Source organism: Nelumbo lutea, chromosome 1 (assembly GCF_056320005.1).
Source record: "Nelumbo lutea isolate HS-2025 chromosome 1, American lotus-T2T, whole genome shotgun sequence".
Lineage (NCBI taxonomy): Eukaryota > Viridiplantae > Streptophyta > Magnoliopsida > Proteales > Nelumbonaceae > Nelumbo > Nelumbo lutea.
The window spans coordinates 22,635,769-22,651,693 of record NC_142684.1 but is presented as its reverse complement, the minus strand read 5'-3'; the positions used below and the strand labels follow the sequence as shown (position 1 = coordinate 22,651,693).

Here is a 15,925-nt window from a genome sequence, read left to right as displayed (position 1 = left end):
AGCTAAAGCCTCTTCCTCCTGCAAAAGCAGAAAAATAAGACAGCATTGATCAGCATCTGAGGTTCTCGTACTTTTGTTAAGTAATAAACAGTCTTTGTGCATGTATGTGTATTCTAATAAATCAACACCAAGTTTAGTGATTGCATTTTCAATATGGAATTTGCAGCCACTTAACACCAAGGCATTGAATTATGTCTCCTCATCTATTGCACATATGACAGCAGATCTTAGGAGTCAATAAAAGAACAAATAATACATTATTCTACGGAAGTCTGTGAAATAATCATCCTCTTTCCATTAACCATTATTAAGGTCATGCATCAGTACTCTTTCAAGTCATAAACAACAATAATTATTAATTGATTACCTTCTTCCTAACTTTTTCGCTAGGTGCAACATTGTATGTTAGAATGAAAATCTCCAAAAATTTAGATGTTACAACTGATTTACATTTGAACCAATTTGTGGTAACTACAAGAATTCAATTACAAAAAGAGGCATGGATATGTGGATGTACAGGACCCAAATTGTCTAGAGTGTATCATCAAAGAATAGTGGAATTATTACTAGATTCAATATTCATGGATCATAATCAAGTTATACGGAAAATCCATAGCCTTGCTTGGTTTCTCTTCCGGCGCATGCTTACACCTGATCAAGTAAAGGGGAATGCCGATGCCCTTCCACGAGTAGACTGTACCCTTTTCTTGTTTGTAAAAGAAATTGGCTGGTTGGCCCCAGTGTATTAGCACCATTTTTCAATAGCACAGCATAATAGAAAGTGGAAACATGAATGAGATTTAAAATTTTCAATTTCAATTCCAAAGAAAATTCCAGTCTCAAAAAAGTGAGATTTGTGAGATTTCCTGAAAAGTTTTAGAAATGGCATTATCTATTTAAATTTTTGGGAATACCATCATCTATCATCATCATCTAAGCCTTGCCCCAACTATATGGGATTGGCTACATAAATCCCGTTTTGCCAATCTATTCTATCGAGGAGATGATTTCATACTACGTGAAAAATATTACAGAAGAAACATTAGGGGGATAACTTCTCAAGAAAAAGAAATTAAAAATTCATCTGTTAATGGGAAACTTGTGAACAAAAGAAATTAATAAAAAGACAATGGAGAGTAGACTACAATGGTTTGGCCATATGATATGAACACTACTAATACTAGCAACAAGTGATTTAGATCAAGCAGAAGGTTCAAAAAGACAAAGGAAGGGCAAAAAAGAACCTAAGATCAAGTAGTGAGTCAAGATTTATCTGCTCATTCTTTAACAAAACAATGTAATCTTGTACAAGTTATACAAAAAATGCAATCTTGTATAACTTTTTCTTCTTCACCACCTTCTTTTCAGTTTCCTTTTTCTTTCTGGCTTCAATGTCTCACAAATTCATATGATTGCCTTTCTTAAGTCATCTTCTTGGTGCTTCTATCTTGTAAAAAAATCTGCCAACATCAGATATAGTCATATATGGATCCTTTTACCCATCTGCAACTCCACATCATCACAACTAATATGGTTGCTCATCTATTTATTCATGATGATCAATCATGTTCAAACTTCAAAGAAGGTAATATTTTGGGAGATGAAATTGTTAATCAAATTTCAGACAAACTTTCCAGACATAAAAATAAGATCTTATCCTAATAAGATTTAATTAGTTTTAAGAGGTATCAGGTTATAGGCTTCCAAATGCCACCTCAATGCTTTACCAAGTTCTAAAAACAAGTTATAAAAAATCAGACAATGTTCTAGGACTCAAGAACATGTAAAACTAGATGAGATTACTTACATCATCAGCAATTTGCAATAGACCACTTTGATCCTGCATGAACAAAAAAATGGTTTTCAGTTGACATTCTCCCCAATCCTCAATCTTTGATCCAAGATTTGTTAACCTTTTCTCAATAAGTTACAGACCAATAAAAAAGTACAAAACCAAACCAACAAACAACAGAGTTTTTAAAGGCACCTGGACAATACAAGTTCCATATATTAACAATATAAAAAGGAAAGTGCTGTGTTTATTCAAGAGCATCATCACTAGTATCCCAAATATGCAAAGATGAAAAGCTGGCAAGTTACCTTTACAGCAACAAATAGAAGTGGGTCAGATGGTGTATCAATCATATAATATGTACCACCCTGCAAAATAAATGTCAAGAGTGAGAGATATAAGAAATGGATTCTGGTCTTGGAGTAATATATCTGAGCATTGTATCAAACTTCAAATGACCATCCCTCTCTATGATATCCTTTAACAAGGTATTAACCCATAGAGACATTGCAATAGTGTTTTTAAGCAAAATGACATGGAGAGGGCACGAGGGAAAAATGAATAGCTTTAAATGCAGAATATAATCTTTTACAATACTAAAATGTTTGTATTCTTCTTAGCCTTGTCTGAACCTTTTTCTTAACTCCTTGTGCTTCCCTTTAAACCAAACACATTTGACCAATTACAAACAAAATTTCATCTCAAAACCATGAATTCATTGAGGGAAAAACCCCAATCCATGACAGACATCCACACAAAGACACACCAAAAGCTCTTCCAAGCACTGTTTTGAAAATCGTAATCATATCGTAAATCGTAGAGAAAGTTTAATCAAATTGAATTGTGAATCGTATCGTAAATCGTAAGATTATTTCTGATTTTTACAAACTTGTCAAAAAATTAAACATAGATACATTAAAAGGCTAAAAATATATACGAAAGTGGCTTTACCCTATTTTTAATCTATATCTACCATATATGTATTTAAATAGAACTTACCACAATAGAAGCCTAAGACGATATAATCAAGTTTGACTTGAAAATCAAACAAATCTACATACAAGGGCTCTTTAACCTACATATGATGGAAAATAAACTCAATTTCTAGTCTTGAATAGCATAAATAAATCATTTTCTAGTAAGGGAGGGTCTCCTTTGGCAAAACTAAATATAAACAAAAAAAATAATAGAGAACTAATTCTTAATTGAATTTATTTGAATTATAGAAATCATATTAATCATAAGATTTATGAAATAAATCAATTCTTTTCACTATTACTCGAGGCATCCTAAAGACCAACAAATAAACAGGGAGGTTAGCTAGAGTGGATTTGATCAATGTAAGTCTCCCAACCAGAGAAATATGGTTCATCTTCCATCCGGTCAGTCTTTTCTCAATTTTCTCTACCACTAAACTCCAAAAACTAGCCAGTCTAGGGTTATCTCCTAGAGGTAAACCTAAATACCTTAAAGACCATTTCCCACTCTCAGACCCCAAAGATTCAGCCATAGATCTAAGCTCCTCACTTTCTAGATTGACCCCCACCAGTAGGCTTTTGTTCCAACTTACACTCTACCCATACTTCTTGCCACTTAGATATATTGATGCAGGTATCCACCACTAGTTGTACAACTATATTCAACTCAGCAATGTGGCATTGTGAATTAAGCGATAGCATGGAAATTGTTGCAATAATTGATATGGCATTAAACAAAACATGATTCATGTAACTGACCCCATATAGTGAAAGGATAGGATATCCATCATATGGACGCCCAAAGATTGAGGAATAAAGGGGGGCGAATTTCAAAATTTTTTTTCTCTCCCTTCAGTTGGGAATCGAATTCCCTATTTAGAAAATCATATTTTCAATGATCATTCTTGAACCATAAACTGAACCAGATCTGAACCAAAAGTAGGAGATGATTATACCTGATACGGAGAAAAAGTATCCCCCAACGAAGGTATTCACGCCCAAAGAATGATCCAAAGACTGCTCCCACTGAAGATGGCAGAATACAGGATGGAGTATAATCAACAGTGTTCTTCTCCAAGAACTCTGTCATTCGCAAGAATCAGCAGGATGGTACGTGAGCACAGGTTCCTATCAATTGTTTCTCAAAGAACTGATGTCAAGATCGAATCTTGACTTCTCCCACAACTGGAGATCGAACTGGCAAAACAAGGCGGCAAGAACAGGGAGGCGGCAAGAAAATAATTCTGCAAAGATGCTTAATTCTTCTTTCTTGATTTCAGCACTAAAGAGGATATAAATGAATGTCTTCTCAAGGCTGTCGCCCCCTCCTACTTTTGTTAACCTAAAAGATCAGCTCCTAATCCAATTAGGAGTTGCTTATCCAAATCATATTTGGATAAGATCTCTCTTTAGGTGATAGGGATAAACCATTATCTTATCTGCATATTAAATTAGCTTTCTCCTAATCTCATTATGAGGTTTTTAGATCTGAATCACATTAGATCTAGACCCTCTGAGTGGATAAGGTCAAGACCCTATCTTATCTGCTAATCTATCTCAGAATTCACCCCATTATTAACTAATTAAATAGCCTAGTTCGAAATGGGTTTTAGGCCCATTAAGCTTATATGCTCACTTAACCTTCCTAACTGTTGCCCAGTTGGACTTCCTTGTATGGCGTGGGACCCAAGCATTGATATATACATTAGCCACATGGGTTCGGCCCAGCCTTTGTTACAAGGCATAGTCGAATACACTGTTATGGACAGTGCACCCCGTGAAACCCATCAAATGGGCTCTATGGGCCCAACATTTACCCTAAGTGGTCCCTGGGCCAAACCACCTTGTAACACCCAGGGACTGTGGGCAGATGCAAGATTAACCCATCAGGTATTATCCACAATGGTCTTACACTCAACCTTTCAGCCCATAATGATCATACACTGCCCGACAAGAGAGGACCTCTCCCTCGGCTGCAAGGAACAGTGTTGCACTCTCTGCTTATATGGATCTCGGGAATTAAAACCTTTTGCAGATCATTTCGAAACCATAATATATATACTTTCATATCTCATATAAAATATATTTTGCAAAAACAAATCTCAACGATTGAAATCGGCTGACGGCAATCTTGGTTTCCATCAGTGAGAGTGCATCTCCGATCATTATCTTTGTCCGACAAAGGGGCTGATCCTGTCACTATGATCACCCACTCAAATGAATTCTCAGGCTATCCCAACATACCCAGGTTTTGACCCCCGCTAAGGATCTCACTGATTGGTACATCAAAGACAGCACAATCCGACACCTAGTGCAGTATCATAATCGAGTCTAGGGGTCGTGTGTAACTTTCCAGTTTTGCCCATCAATCTCCAAGGTCCAGGGCAATACTAGAAATCTGGTCCAATTCATAGATTCAATTAATCTTATACTGTATGTGCCTAGGGTCTCACCCTGGCAGTTGAGGCAGGCCACCCCAACCGACTTAGTGGCATTACAGTGTCAGCCTTGTCAGGATAGGTCTCCCCAAACCAACCCACTGGCTGTGAACATTCTAAACTAACACGAGTCTCATTAAGTATCCAGTTTAAGGGTATTACACAGAAACATACCAAGGGAACATGAATCAAATATGCACTTTTATTCATTTACATTAAACTCATAAAATACATCATTCTGATTGAAGCTAAGGGCATACAAAACTATCTAATATATAGTTGGGATAAGGCCTAGATGATGAATCATGTTTTGTTATCACAGTGTTCACAATCAAACACCGTCAAACACAACTGCAGGCCTAGATGATTGGCAGCAGTGTTCATGTCACTGACCCCAAGTGAAAAAACTTAAGTCTGATTTATCACAGTCATTAACCAAACAAACAAAGAAAAGATAATCCCACAGGTTCACTAGGAGAGAAAAGGTGGGGCAAGTCAACACAGAAGTTAAAAATAAAAGAAGAGCATTCAGAAATATTTCTGGTATCAAGCAGTTTTATACGAAGCTTCTATCTATAGCTTATTGACAACCAGCAAACTGAAATCCAAAGCTAAAACAAGATATATACAGCTGAACATCCATTAACATTTGTGCTCTTCAAGATTTGAACAGGCCTGCAGGAGTAAAATTATCCATTACATACGAAGTTCAGAAAATTTATAAAGCTACAAAGGAACTAAATCACTTACGTGTCAACTGCACACAGCAGCATGCAATCATCCCTCTGGAAACTTTTGAATACCCTTCTTATTATGCACTCTAATGGCAAACTATTTGTAGAGTCCACCTATCCATGGTTTTCCAAAATCCTCAATTTGGTAAAAACACAATTTTAAGAAAGCAATGAGCATGCAAGTCAAGGGAAATTTGTCATGATCAAATGCCTCTCATAACAAGGTGGAATAATATTCTAAACAAACAGGAGTTTTATGTATATTACTATTAAGCTCTGTTTTTATGTTCCATGAGGTCACAAAAGCATTGTAAATTGAGATGTTTTCAATATGCCATAACCAATATATGTCTCACAATAGTCACTAGATCTAAGTCTTGCAATAGTCCTGCACAACTGGGGTTTTCTCATGTGAGACCCAAAAGATGTTTTGGGACCTACCAACCCAATCACCTTCTCTGGGAAGCCATAGATTAAGGCCCTAGTTTTCTCACTCACTTGAAATAAATCAGAGATCTCTCAGTTTCCCAGTTACAGTGGTGATTTCATAATATTTAGCAATTTTCTGATATTGGTCAAATATTGAATTTTAATTCTTGTAGTAGGTATTGTTTCTGTGCTTAAATGTTTTAGACTCTTAACCTTTTTTTTTGGATAATTTTTTAGACTCTTAACATTTTTTTTGGATAATTTTTTAGACTCTTAACATTTTTTTTTATAATTTTTAGACTCTTAACTAATAGGCAGTTCAAATAGTTATATGGTTGGCTCAACAAGGTTATCTTGGACCTTAGTAATATTAAAGTTCAAATTTTGTAACCCTTTTTAAACCTACTAGATATAGGTAAAAACTTGTCTGTTTAGGGTGATTTTTTTTGATAAATAACAAGATTTTATTAATATCTGAGATACGCTTAGCTATCCAAATATTATTAACAATTCTTTCCCATAGAAGCAAACTCCTAATACCTCAATTGAATAACTTTCATATATTAGAATTGCCTCAAGCCTGTCAGTAAGAAAAAGAGTGTGATGTTTTGGAGACCAAAACAGTACTAAAAACCCAAGAAGAACCAATCATCTAAAACATAATTCAGAAAATTAAAAAGAAAAAAATGTCACTTTAATATGAAAGTAAAAGATGCAGACAGATACAAAAATGAAAATACAATGTAAAATTGTTCTAACAAGGAGCCAGGATCTCCCTCTCAAAATACGAATTTCAAAAAGATTGACAGTATGGATGTATTAGTTATTTAGATTTCTATATATTCCAATTAAAAATGTGTGCCGGAGCTTGAACCTAAAGTCCTTAACTCCAAAAAAGGATTTGCATCGTCATCATTATTATCAGCTAAACTTTGTCCTAACTATATAGGATCGAATACATCAGTCCTGCCCCGCTATTCCTTTTTGATCAATGCCCCAAACAAGGATATTCATAGTTGTAAATACTAGCTGGATTTATATTAATATCCTCAAATACACCATCCACTGGCCATTTCAATCCAACCAGTTTAGTGATCAAAAAACAGAAAGAAGCTTCCCAGTTAAATGTTCTAAAAACCTCAACTGAGCAGACTTTCCAAATCCCATAAAAGATAAACCATGATTCAGGAGACCGATGACCCCAGATAAACTACCACTACCAGATGGCACTTAGAGAAGCTCTCTTACAAGCAAGTGGTCTGGGCCTGCAAGCTCAAATAAATATGCCATATATGTCATTCCACCCATGCTATCAGATCATAAAAGTACTTGGTGGAAAGTTATTGATGGTGAACAGTCTGAATGAGATGGCATTCAGCAATTATGGCCATGACTACAGTCCATAAATTTTGGTAAGTGGATTCCTAAAGATTTTTTGCAAAAGCCACCCAGTTGATTTTTGATATACCAACTGCTAAAGCTAATATATTTTTAACCATCACAGCCTGAGCTTCCCTCTTGACTTAATAATTTCAGCAAGAATTCAACCAACAAAGGACTTCCATTAAAATAAGCCCACCCACTTCTTAAATGCCAATGCTGCTTCTCTCCTCTGGCACTGGGCTTCTGTTTGGAACTTGGGGGCCTTTTTTTTGTAAAGTGTTTTGTGGTATTTCAAGAAGAGGGTCCTGTATTTGTACTTGTCAATAAACATGTTTTCTGCTTCCATCATTTCTATAACTTCATTTGCTCTCAAGAAAAATCCACCCCTTACAAAGACATAAAGTAAGGAATCCAGGAGCTCCTGATCAAATTTCATAGAACTAGAAGATGCAAGAACCTTCATCTCACCCCACAACTCTGTTACCTCAATGTACTTTCCCCCAATGGCAGCATACCCAGTGACTAATGAATGAAAAGTCTGTGCATTTGGTAGATGCCCCAAAGCCCTCATCTTTTTTAGAGCCTTCTCAGCATCTTGCATTAGTCTCTTCCTACAGAAAAAATGGATCACATTATTCCAGTCATGCACCCCACAATCTGCTCTTTGCCCTTCTTTGATTTCTTCCAACAGTTTTGCCATCATACCTGCTTCACCACTTTCTGCACAACCCTTTACTAACATCTCAAATTCTCGATGAATAGGTTTTGAGATCTTGGCCTCTTTCATCTCTTTGAATAGATCAAGAGCACCTTGAGTATCTTTCTGAATGACTCTAGATTGGATCAATGCCTCATAGCAGCTTGAATCAAGCTGAACCCCAGCTTTACGAGCATCTCTTAGAAGAGAAGTCACCTCTTCTGGTCGGTTTGCTTTACAATAGGCATTTAGGAGGGAAGAGTAGACAGAAGAGTCAGTCCTTACCCTAGCATATCGCATCTCATCAAGTAGGTCATGCGCTTGGTCTAACCATCCAAGTGAGATACAAGCATTAATTACATGGACCACAGCTGAGTTCTCAGGGGAAACTGGGCCATCTTCTTTATCTGCCTTGATTAAAAACTCAGCTAAATCCTTAACTTTTCCTGCTTGAAGAAAGGCCTTAACCAGTTTGGCATAACTTTTTTCTGTTGGCTGGAGAATACCATGTTTAGATGTAACCAGTTCAACTCGTGTTTGAAGTTTAGCTAATAACATATCAAGCATTTCTTTTGCCTCAACCTCAAGCCTTGCATAACTTCTATCTCTAGAAAATTCCTCGTAAGATGGGGCATGGTGCTCAAGTAATTTAATACCACCTGAAACCTCAGATTTTCCAAAAGAAATTTGCTCAGGATTTTGTGCAAGAGAGGACTTCTTAGTTCCAACAGCTTCAAGTACAAGTGTTGCTGAAGCAAGAGACTTTCGAGCATCTTTTGCCTTTCTGAGCATTTCCAATACAATCTGGGATGCAGAATCCATGTCCCCAAAATTCAAATGGCATGTCAGCAAACAATTATAGAACTGTTGAAACTGAAAATCACCTAAGCTGCAAGCTTCATCTATGTTTCTCTTAAGCTTCTTGAGGTCTTCTCTACGCCCATTTCTTTCATATATGTGTACCATAGTGAGAAGTGAATTTGCATCAGCTTTCACACCAACTCGTGGCATCATGTCAAGAAGTTGTTCAGCTTTTCTATAAGTCCCAGATAACAAACACCCAACTAAAGCGATGTTAAAAACAGTAGTGTTTGGTTTCATGGCAAGCATAGGTCTGTTGCTCTTTTTCCGTGGGTCCACCCTGTTATCCTGGAATAAGTATCCTATCTCTAGAATCAACTCTGCAGCAAGGTAAGCCCCAGGTGTTGTTTGTGCCATGTGGGCAACAATTGCTGACCAAGAAGATACAGGAGGAAATTCCTCCATTTCTACCAATTTTCTCACAACTGTTGAAGAGGGAACAGGCAATCTACTCCTTGCAAGCATATAAGACAGATATATCAGAGTCTCCTTCTCTAACAAATCATGTTTTCCCTTCTCAATAACCATTTCCACCAAACTGTAAGCTTTCTCAAGCCAGTAAATGTCAGGGCTTCCAGCAAAACCCGTGAGAACCTTGTTCAGTACAGATTTCCTAGGGAGCCCTTCGATTTGCATGTGAAGTTCATACAACTTCCATGCATCATCAAACATATGCTCATCAATAGCATTTCCTAATTCCATTGTTATTTTTGAAGGATCCCTAGCCTGCACCAGGATTGAACCAGCCATGGTGGAGAATGAGGGCCAGGTTAGGAATTTAAATCCATTCACTGAACTTGTAAAAAGACTTTTCATGTTCGATTTGTTCAAAAAGAAATCCATGAATCGACAACTATACCCATAGTTCAAGTAAGGCCCAGGTCGACATCTATGCATCCTGGTTATCTTGTACTGATTGCCATCAAGCAAGAAAGCAAGGGCAGAAGAGGAAATTGAAGTCCAATGATACCCAAGTTTCTTAATGGATATCATTTTTAGTTTCGACCACAGTAGAATTGCCCAGAACTGATTTTGGCATAAACTCAAACAGAAATGTGGTATTCGTCAGCGACTTCCTTTGCAATGTTCCACGCAGAAGTGAACCCTGTGGAGACGAAAGGGATAGAGAAATCAATGAGAAAATCAAAGTAAATGATTATGAGACGGTCTCACTAATACGATACTATCACCACCCAGATGAACACTATAAACGCAAGGGGCAGAACAGACCTTTGAACCGAGGTGCTAAAAAGAACCTATTTAACTTACTGGCAGAGGTATTGATATATGATAAATAAAAAAAAAAAAAGAAGGAAACCTATAATCTGCCCTTCATCATAACCTGGGATCATGGAGTGGAATCAAGCCTAAAAGGACACTCGAATTAATATCAACAGTAGGAAAACGAGTGGGCTCAGAAGAATACCGTTTCAAAATCATAGCAGAGAACATTTGTTAAAACAGAGTTAAAATAAAGATAGTGACCGAATGATTCAACCATTGAAAATCAAAATGCGTCACAAATTCACAATGAACTTCATGCATCGCTAGAATAGCAGAAAGAAATGGACACAAGCAGCAAACCGGGCTTCCATGGATTAACGTTATGTGCTACAAATTTTCAAATCGGTCACTAGCAGGAATGGAACAAAACCATAAAATGAAGAAAACGTCTATCTTTGATGTTGGCTTAACTTCAAGATTAGATGCTGCAGTCTGAACAGACAATGATTACCGGAGTCGACTCGTGGAGAAGAGAAACAACGGTGAAATGGACGAGGATCCCGTGCAGCTTGGTGAGCTGGGAGGACGGTTCCTCTGCACGTTCGGCTCGAGTGGGAGTTGGTTCGATACCTGTCCCAAAATATAACCTTGACCGGAGGATCGCTGCTGCTACGTAGACCGGCAACAATAGCCAGTCTTGATTCATCGTAGGCCGTGCCGGGCCTTGTCACTGTAGCAATCGGACATAGCACGAGTAGACCTGTTCATGGGCCAGGTAGCCCGACGGCCTGCCCGGTCCCTAAACGGGCTTGGACGTAGGCTTGACTGGAGCCCAAAACACCAAGCCCGATTATTTTGCGTGTTGAATTCGGGATTTGTCAAAAAAACTCAGCCCAACCCAACTATTTTATATCATATAAAATATATAATATTTATTATAATTTTTAAATTCATAAATTGAAAACCCTACCCAACTTTTCCTTTCCCTCTCTTCATCGATTATCTTTTTATCAGTTCTCACTTCTCAAAGAGTTCAAGCTAGCAATGACCAACAAATTATCGATCTTCAGTGAATCGGTAGCAAAGGCAAGCAGCGGTATGCAATAACCTTTTTTTTGCATTACCTTCTCTAGCGAACTTAGGTAGTAGCAAGCCAGCGACCAGGTCCTCTCATCTCTCGACTCTCATTGTTTTCATCAATCTCCAACAAGTCAGTGACAAATGTAGGCTAGTAGCGGTACTCGGTGGACTCAGGTAGCAACGATCAGGTTCTCTCTCTTTGTACCAACAAACACAGGAAGTCGGCGAACTTGAACTTCAAGCTTGGGCCCAGGCTTCAGGTTTTTTATAAGGGTCAGGCTTGGGCTCGGGCTTGAAAAAAATTCTATTAATGGAGAGTGAAAGCCCGGCCCATAAAAAGGTCTAAGCACAAGTGCACGACAAAATGGGCTGCACTGTCCCACCCATTTTGTATTTTGACTTGGGGGGAGGTTTACATAAATACCCCAAGAGCTAATTTGGAGGGTATTTTTATATTTTGACTTGGGGACAGAAAAATGACAATAATGCCCCCAAAACTTATATAATAGTTAAGTTGGGGGTATTTGGTAAAATGATAAATATTTTTTTGAAAGACCAAAATACCCCTCCCAATAACTATAAAATAGTTAGTTTTTAAGGGCATTTTGCTTAATTAAATTGATTTCAACTTCAATAAATACTCTTACACCCTCCCTTATTCTCATCACATCAATTCTCATACTTTCTCACACTCTCATATACTCCAATACTTTAATATACTCTCATACACTCTCATACATTCATAATCTCTTACTCCCTAATCCCTAATTCTCAATTTTATTCAAGTTTCAACAAAAAGAAAAAAATGTTTGCTCAAGTATCTCAAGTTAACAATTGGAAAGCTTAGAAGGTTCATCAGTTGAAATCAAGTTGGATTCCGATCAAATGACCGAGTAAATTGCAATTAATTTTCATTTTTTAGGATTTTAATACTACAAATTTTAAAAAATGGCTTGTTCCTCTCAAAATTCTTTTCCCAACATGTTTGATTTTGAAGATGTAATACTAATATGGGTAGGGAATGTTTACTATAGAGACTCTTGAGGGGAATGGAAAAAAAGTTATTTGCATTAGATGTAAGAGTGTTTTTAGTTATAGGTTGGTACTCCCATTTGGCTAGACATATGGTCACTTATCTAAAAAATAATGATAGTCAAAATCAACCATAAATTAAGTGCAGTTTTTTTTGTAATTTTCAATATTCTAAGATAAAATGAAACAATAATTAGCTAAATATATTGTATATATTGAACAACCATTTTTATTAGTTGAAGACCCTAGGTTAGAAATATTTTTACGACAACCAATAAATTTTTAATTTGAAAAAAAAAATCTAGTTTTAGAGCATATGCTTTAAAATTTGTTTATTCATATAAATAAAATTTAATTTCTACATTGTCGACTCTTAATTCTAAAATTTCACTTATATCATATATTTGGACTTCCAAATATAAATTATATTTGTGTTATGAGGCATTTTATTGATAGTCATTGACTTTTACATAAAAGAATTTTAAATTCTATATTGGCTTTTACATAAAAGAATTTTAAGTTTTATAAAACTTGAATGATCACATATTAGACTAGTAATTGCTACAAGTATATTAAATACTTTGCATAATTATGAAATTGAAAATAAAGTTTTTTCTATCAGTTTTGATAATGCCAATAATAATGATTCAACAATAAATATTTTAAATTATCAATTAAAACCATGTTTAAATGATAAATTATTTAATATTAGGTGTAATGCCACATATTAAATTTACGTGTTTAAGATGTTTTAAATATTGCTTCTCAAATTTCTAAAATTAGAAATTTCATTATGCATATTAGAAGTTCTAGTGCAAGAAAATAAGAATTTAAATATTTATGTCAAAAATAAAATTTAAAATATAGAAATTTTGTATTAGATGTTCAATAGGTAGAATTCCACTTATTCTATTTCATACAAAGACATTTTATTAATTTTTAAAATGAGAAAATGCCCCATGATTTTATAACCAATGATGATTGGGAAATTGTAGTTTGCATAAAAGATTTTTTACAAATTTTATATGATACAACTAATACATTTTTAGGTGTATATTGCCCAACTTATTGCATTTTAGTTAATCAATTATTTATAGTTAGTGAATATATTCAATTTATAAAAATAATTTAAAATATTCAGAATATTATTGATGTAATGGAAGTTAAGTTTAAAAAATATTGGAAAAATATTTCTCCTCTATATTGCTTAGCTGTAATATTAGGATCTTGAGAATAGAAAAGATGGTTTAGATGTTTTACTTAAATCTAATTATAAAAATATGATAAGTAAAATTAAAAACAAAAATAAAATGAAGTTAATAATTTATTATTTGAAATATACAATGTATATGAATCTCAATTCTTAGGATATAAGAGAACTTGTATAGCCTCCACTAGTGAACTTCTAGTTTTAATAGTAGAAAACTGAAGATCACAACGATTTAATCACCTAGCTCCAAGTAACTCTATAAATAACCTTGAACCTAAACTTTCTTTTCCTTTTGGTATTGAGCTTGATATCTCACAGGATGACCTTGGCCTTTTCGTTGTAATTCAAAAAGGGAAAAGGAAGTGTATTGCCCATTAAGGGTACAAATTGGGCGAGTTGGGCCGGGTTTATGGTCAACCCTGACCCAATTCTAAGATTTGGGCTTAAGACCCAAGCCCTACCCGCATTGTAATTTAATGTACTTGGGTTGGACTCGGGCCTGGGCCGAGCTCAGGTAGGTCAATGAACCTACTCTAAAATTATACATGTATCTTTGCATTTATGCAAATATGTATTTATATATGTAAAAATGTATACTAGTATTTTATATTTAAATACAAATCTATATATGGATGTATGAATGCATATAGTTGGGTTGAGCTTGGGTTAGGACAAGGTTGGGTTAGGATTGGACCAGGTTCAAGCTACCTAAGGGCTAGGCCCAAGCCTAGACCAAAAAATAAAAAAGCCCAAATTCTTAGGCCCAAGCCCAACCCAAGGACTGAAATCTAAGCTTGGCCTGTGTAAAATTCTGGGTTCAGGCTAGACCTACCCAAGTTGCGCCCCTACTACCTATTCCATCACTAACTATGCTTATTACGACGCCTTATCCACCTTTATACTATGCCTATAATTCAACCATTTCTACTATTTCTATTTTTGATAATGTTATAGAGGCAGTGCAATTTCCACAATGGAAAGATGCTATGAACCAAGAAATGAAAGCCCTCATAAAGAACCAAACTTAGGAGATTGTGCCTCTCCCTAAGGATAAGGTCCCAATGGGTTGCAAGTGAGTGCATATAGTTAAATATTAGAATGATGAATTAATCGAAAGGTACAAAGCTAGGTTAGTGGCAAAAGGGTGTACCCAAACGTATGGGATTGATTATCATTAGACTTTTGCACATGTGACTAAGATAAACTCCATCCAAGTAATTATGTCTTTTGCTCCTCACTATTTGTCGTCTTTGTACTAGGTAGAAGTGAAGAATGCATTTTTCAATGGAAATCTTCATGAAGATTACATGGATCTTCCTTTGGGAGTAAGCTTCCCTAACAATGAGAAGGTTTGATGTCTAAAGAAATCCCTTTATGGACTCAAGCAATCTCCTAGGACTTGGTTTGACAAATTTAGAAAAACTATTCTTAAAATTGAATTCACTTAATCACAGGCAGATCATACTCTTTTTATAAAAAATGATTAATGGTCTAGTGACTCTTCTAATAGTGTGTATTGATAATAATGTTGTCACTTGAGATGATAACTTTAAAATTGTCTAATTAAAGTCTTTCCATGCTTCTGAATTTGATATCAAAGACCTCGAAAATCTCAAATAGGATTGAAGTATAAAGGTCAAAGGAATCTTCGCTTCACAGAGAAAGCATGTTTCTTAACATTCTTCATGAAGTAGGTAAAGTTGGGGTGCAAGCCAGTTGAAACCCCCATTGATCCCAATCATAAATTGAATGCTAATGGAGAAATTCTTCTTGACAAAAGTGTTTATCAAAGACTTATTGGTAGGCTTCTCTACTTGTGTTTGACCAGGCCTAATACATTCTATAATATAACTCTAGTGAGTCAATAGATGCGTAGATCTATAACTTCACATACACAAGCAATCAATAGAACTCTTGCCTACTTAAAAGATGTTCAAGCAAAGGAATGTTAACATCACAAGGTTAATGCTTACACTAATGTAGATTGGGCATGCTCTATGAGATTCACCTCTAATTACTATGTTGTATCATGTTGTATCACAAAAAAGTAAAAAACAATTAGTTGTTA

The 15,925-nt window shown here is 35.7% G+C and overlaps 2 protein-coding genes across 2 annotated transcripts; both read right to left on the bottom strand.

Annotated features, from left to right (window-relative positions):
* Positions 1–544: 544 nt before the first annotated feature.
* LOC148873929 (uncharacterized) lies at positions 545–11,241 on the bottom strand. The gene is made up of 4 exons (XM_088948212.1): positions 11,047–11,241; positions 2,101–2,160; positions 1,808–1,840; positions 545–727 (listed from the first exon to the last, which is right to left on the bottom strand). The coding sequence occupies exons 1-4, from the start codon at positions 11,239–11,241 to the stop codon at positions 656–658; spliced, it is 360 nt and encodes a 119-aa protein (XP_088804338.1). The 3' UTR covers positions 545–655.
* On the bottom strand, positions 7,384–11,143 carry LOC148873930 (Pentatricopeptide repeat (PPR) superfamily protein). The gene is made up of 2 exons (XM_088942341.1): positions 11,007–11,143; positions 7,384–10,416 (listed from the first exon to the last, which is right to left on the bottom strand). Exon 2 carries the CDS (start codon positions 10,302–10,304, stop codon positions 7,935–7,937), a length of 2,370 nt encoding a protein of 789 aa, XP_088798467.1. The 5' UTR covers positions 10,305–10,416; positions 11,007–11,143; the 3' UTR covers positions 7,384–7,934.
* Positions 11,242–15,925: the final 4,684 nt, after the last annotated feature.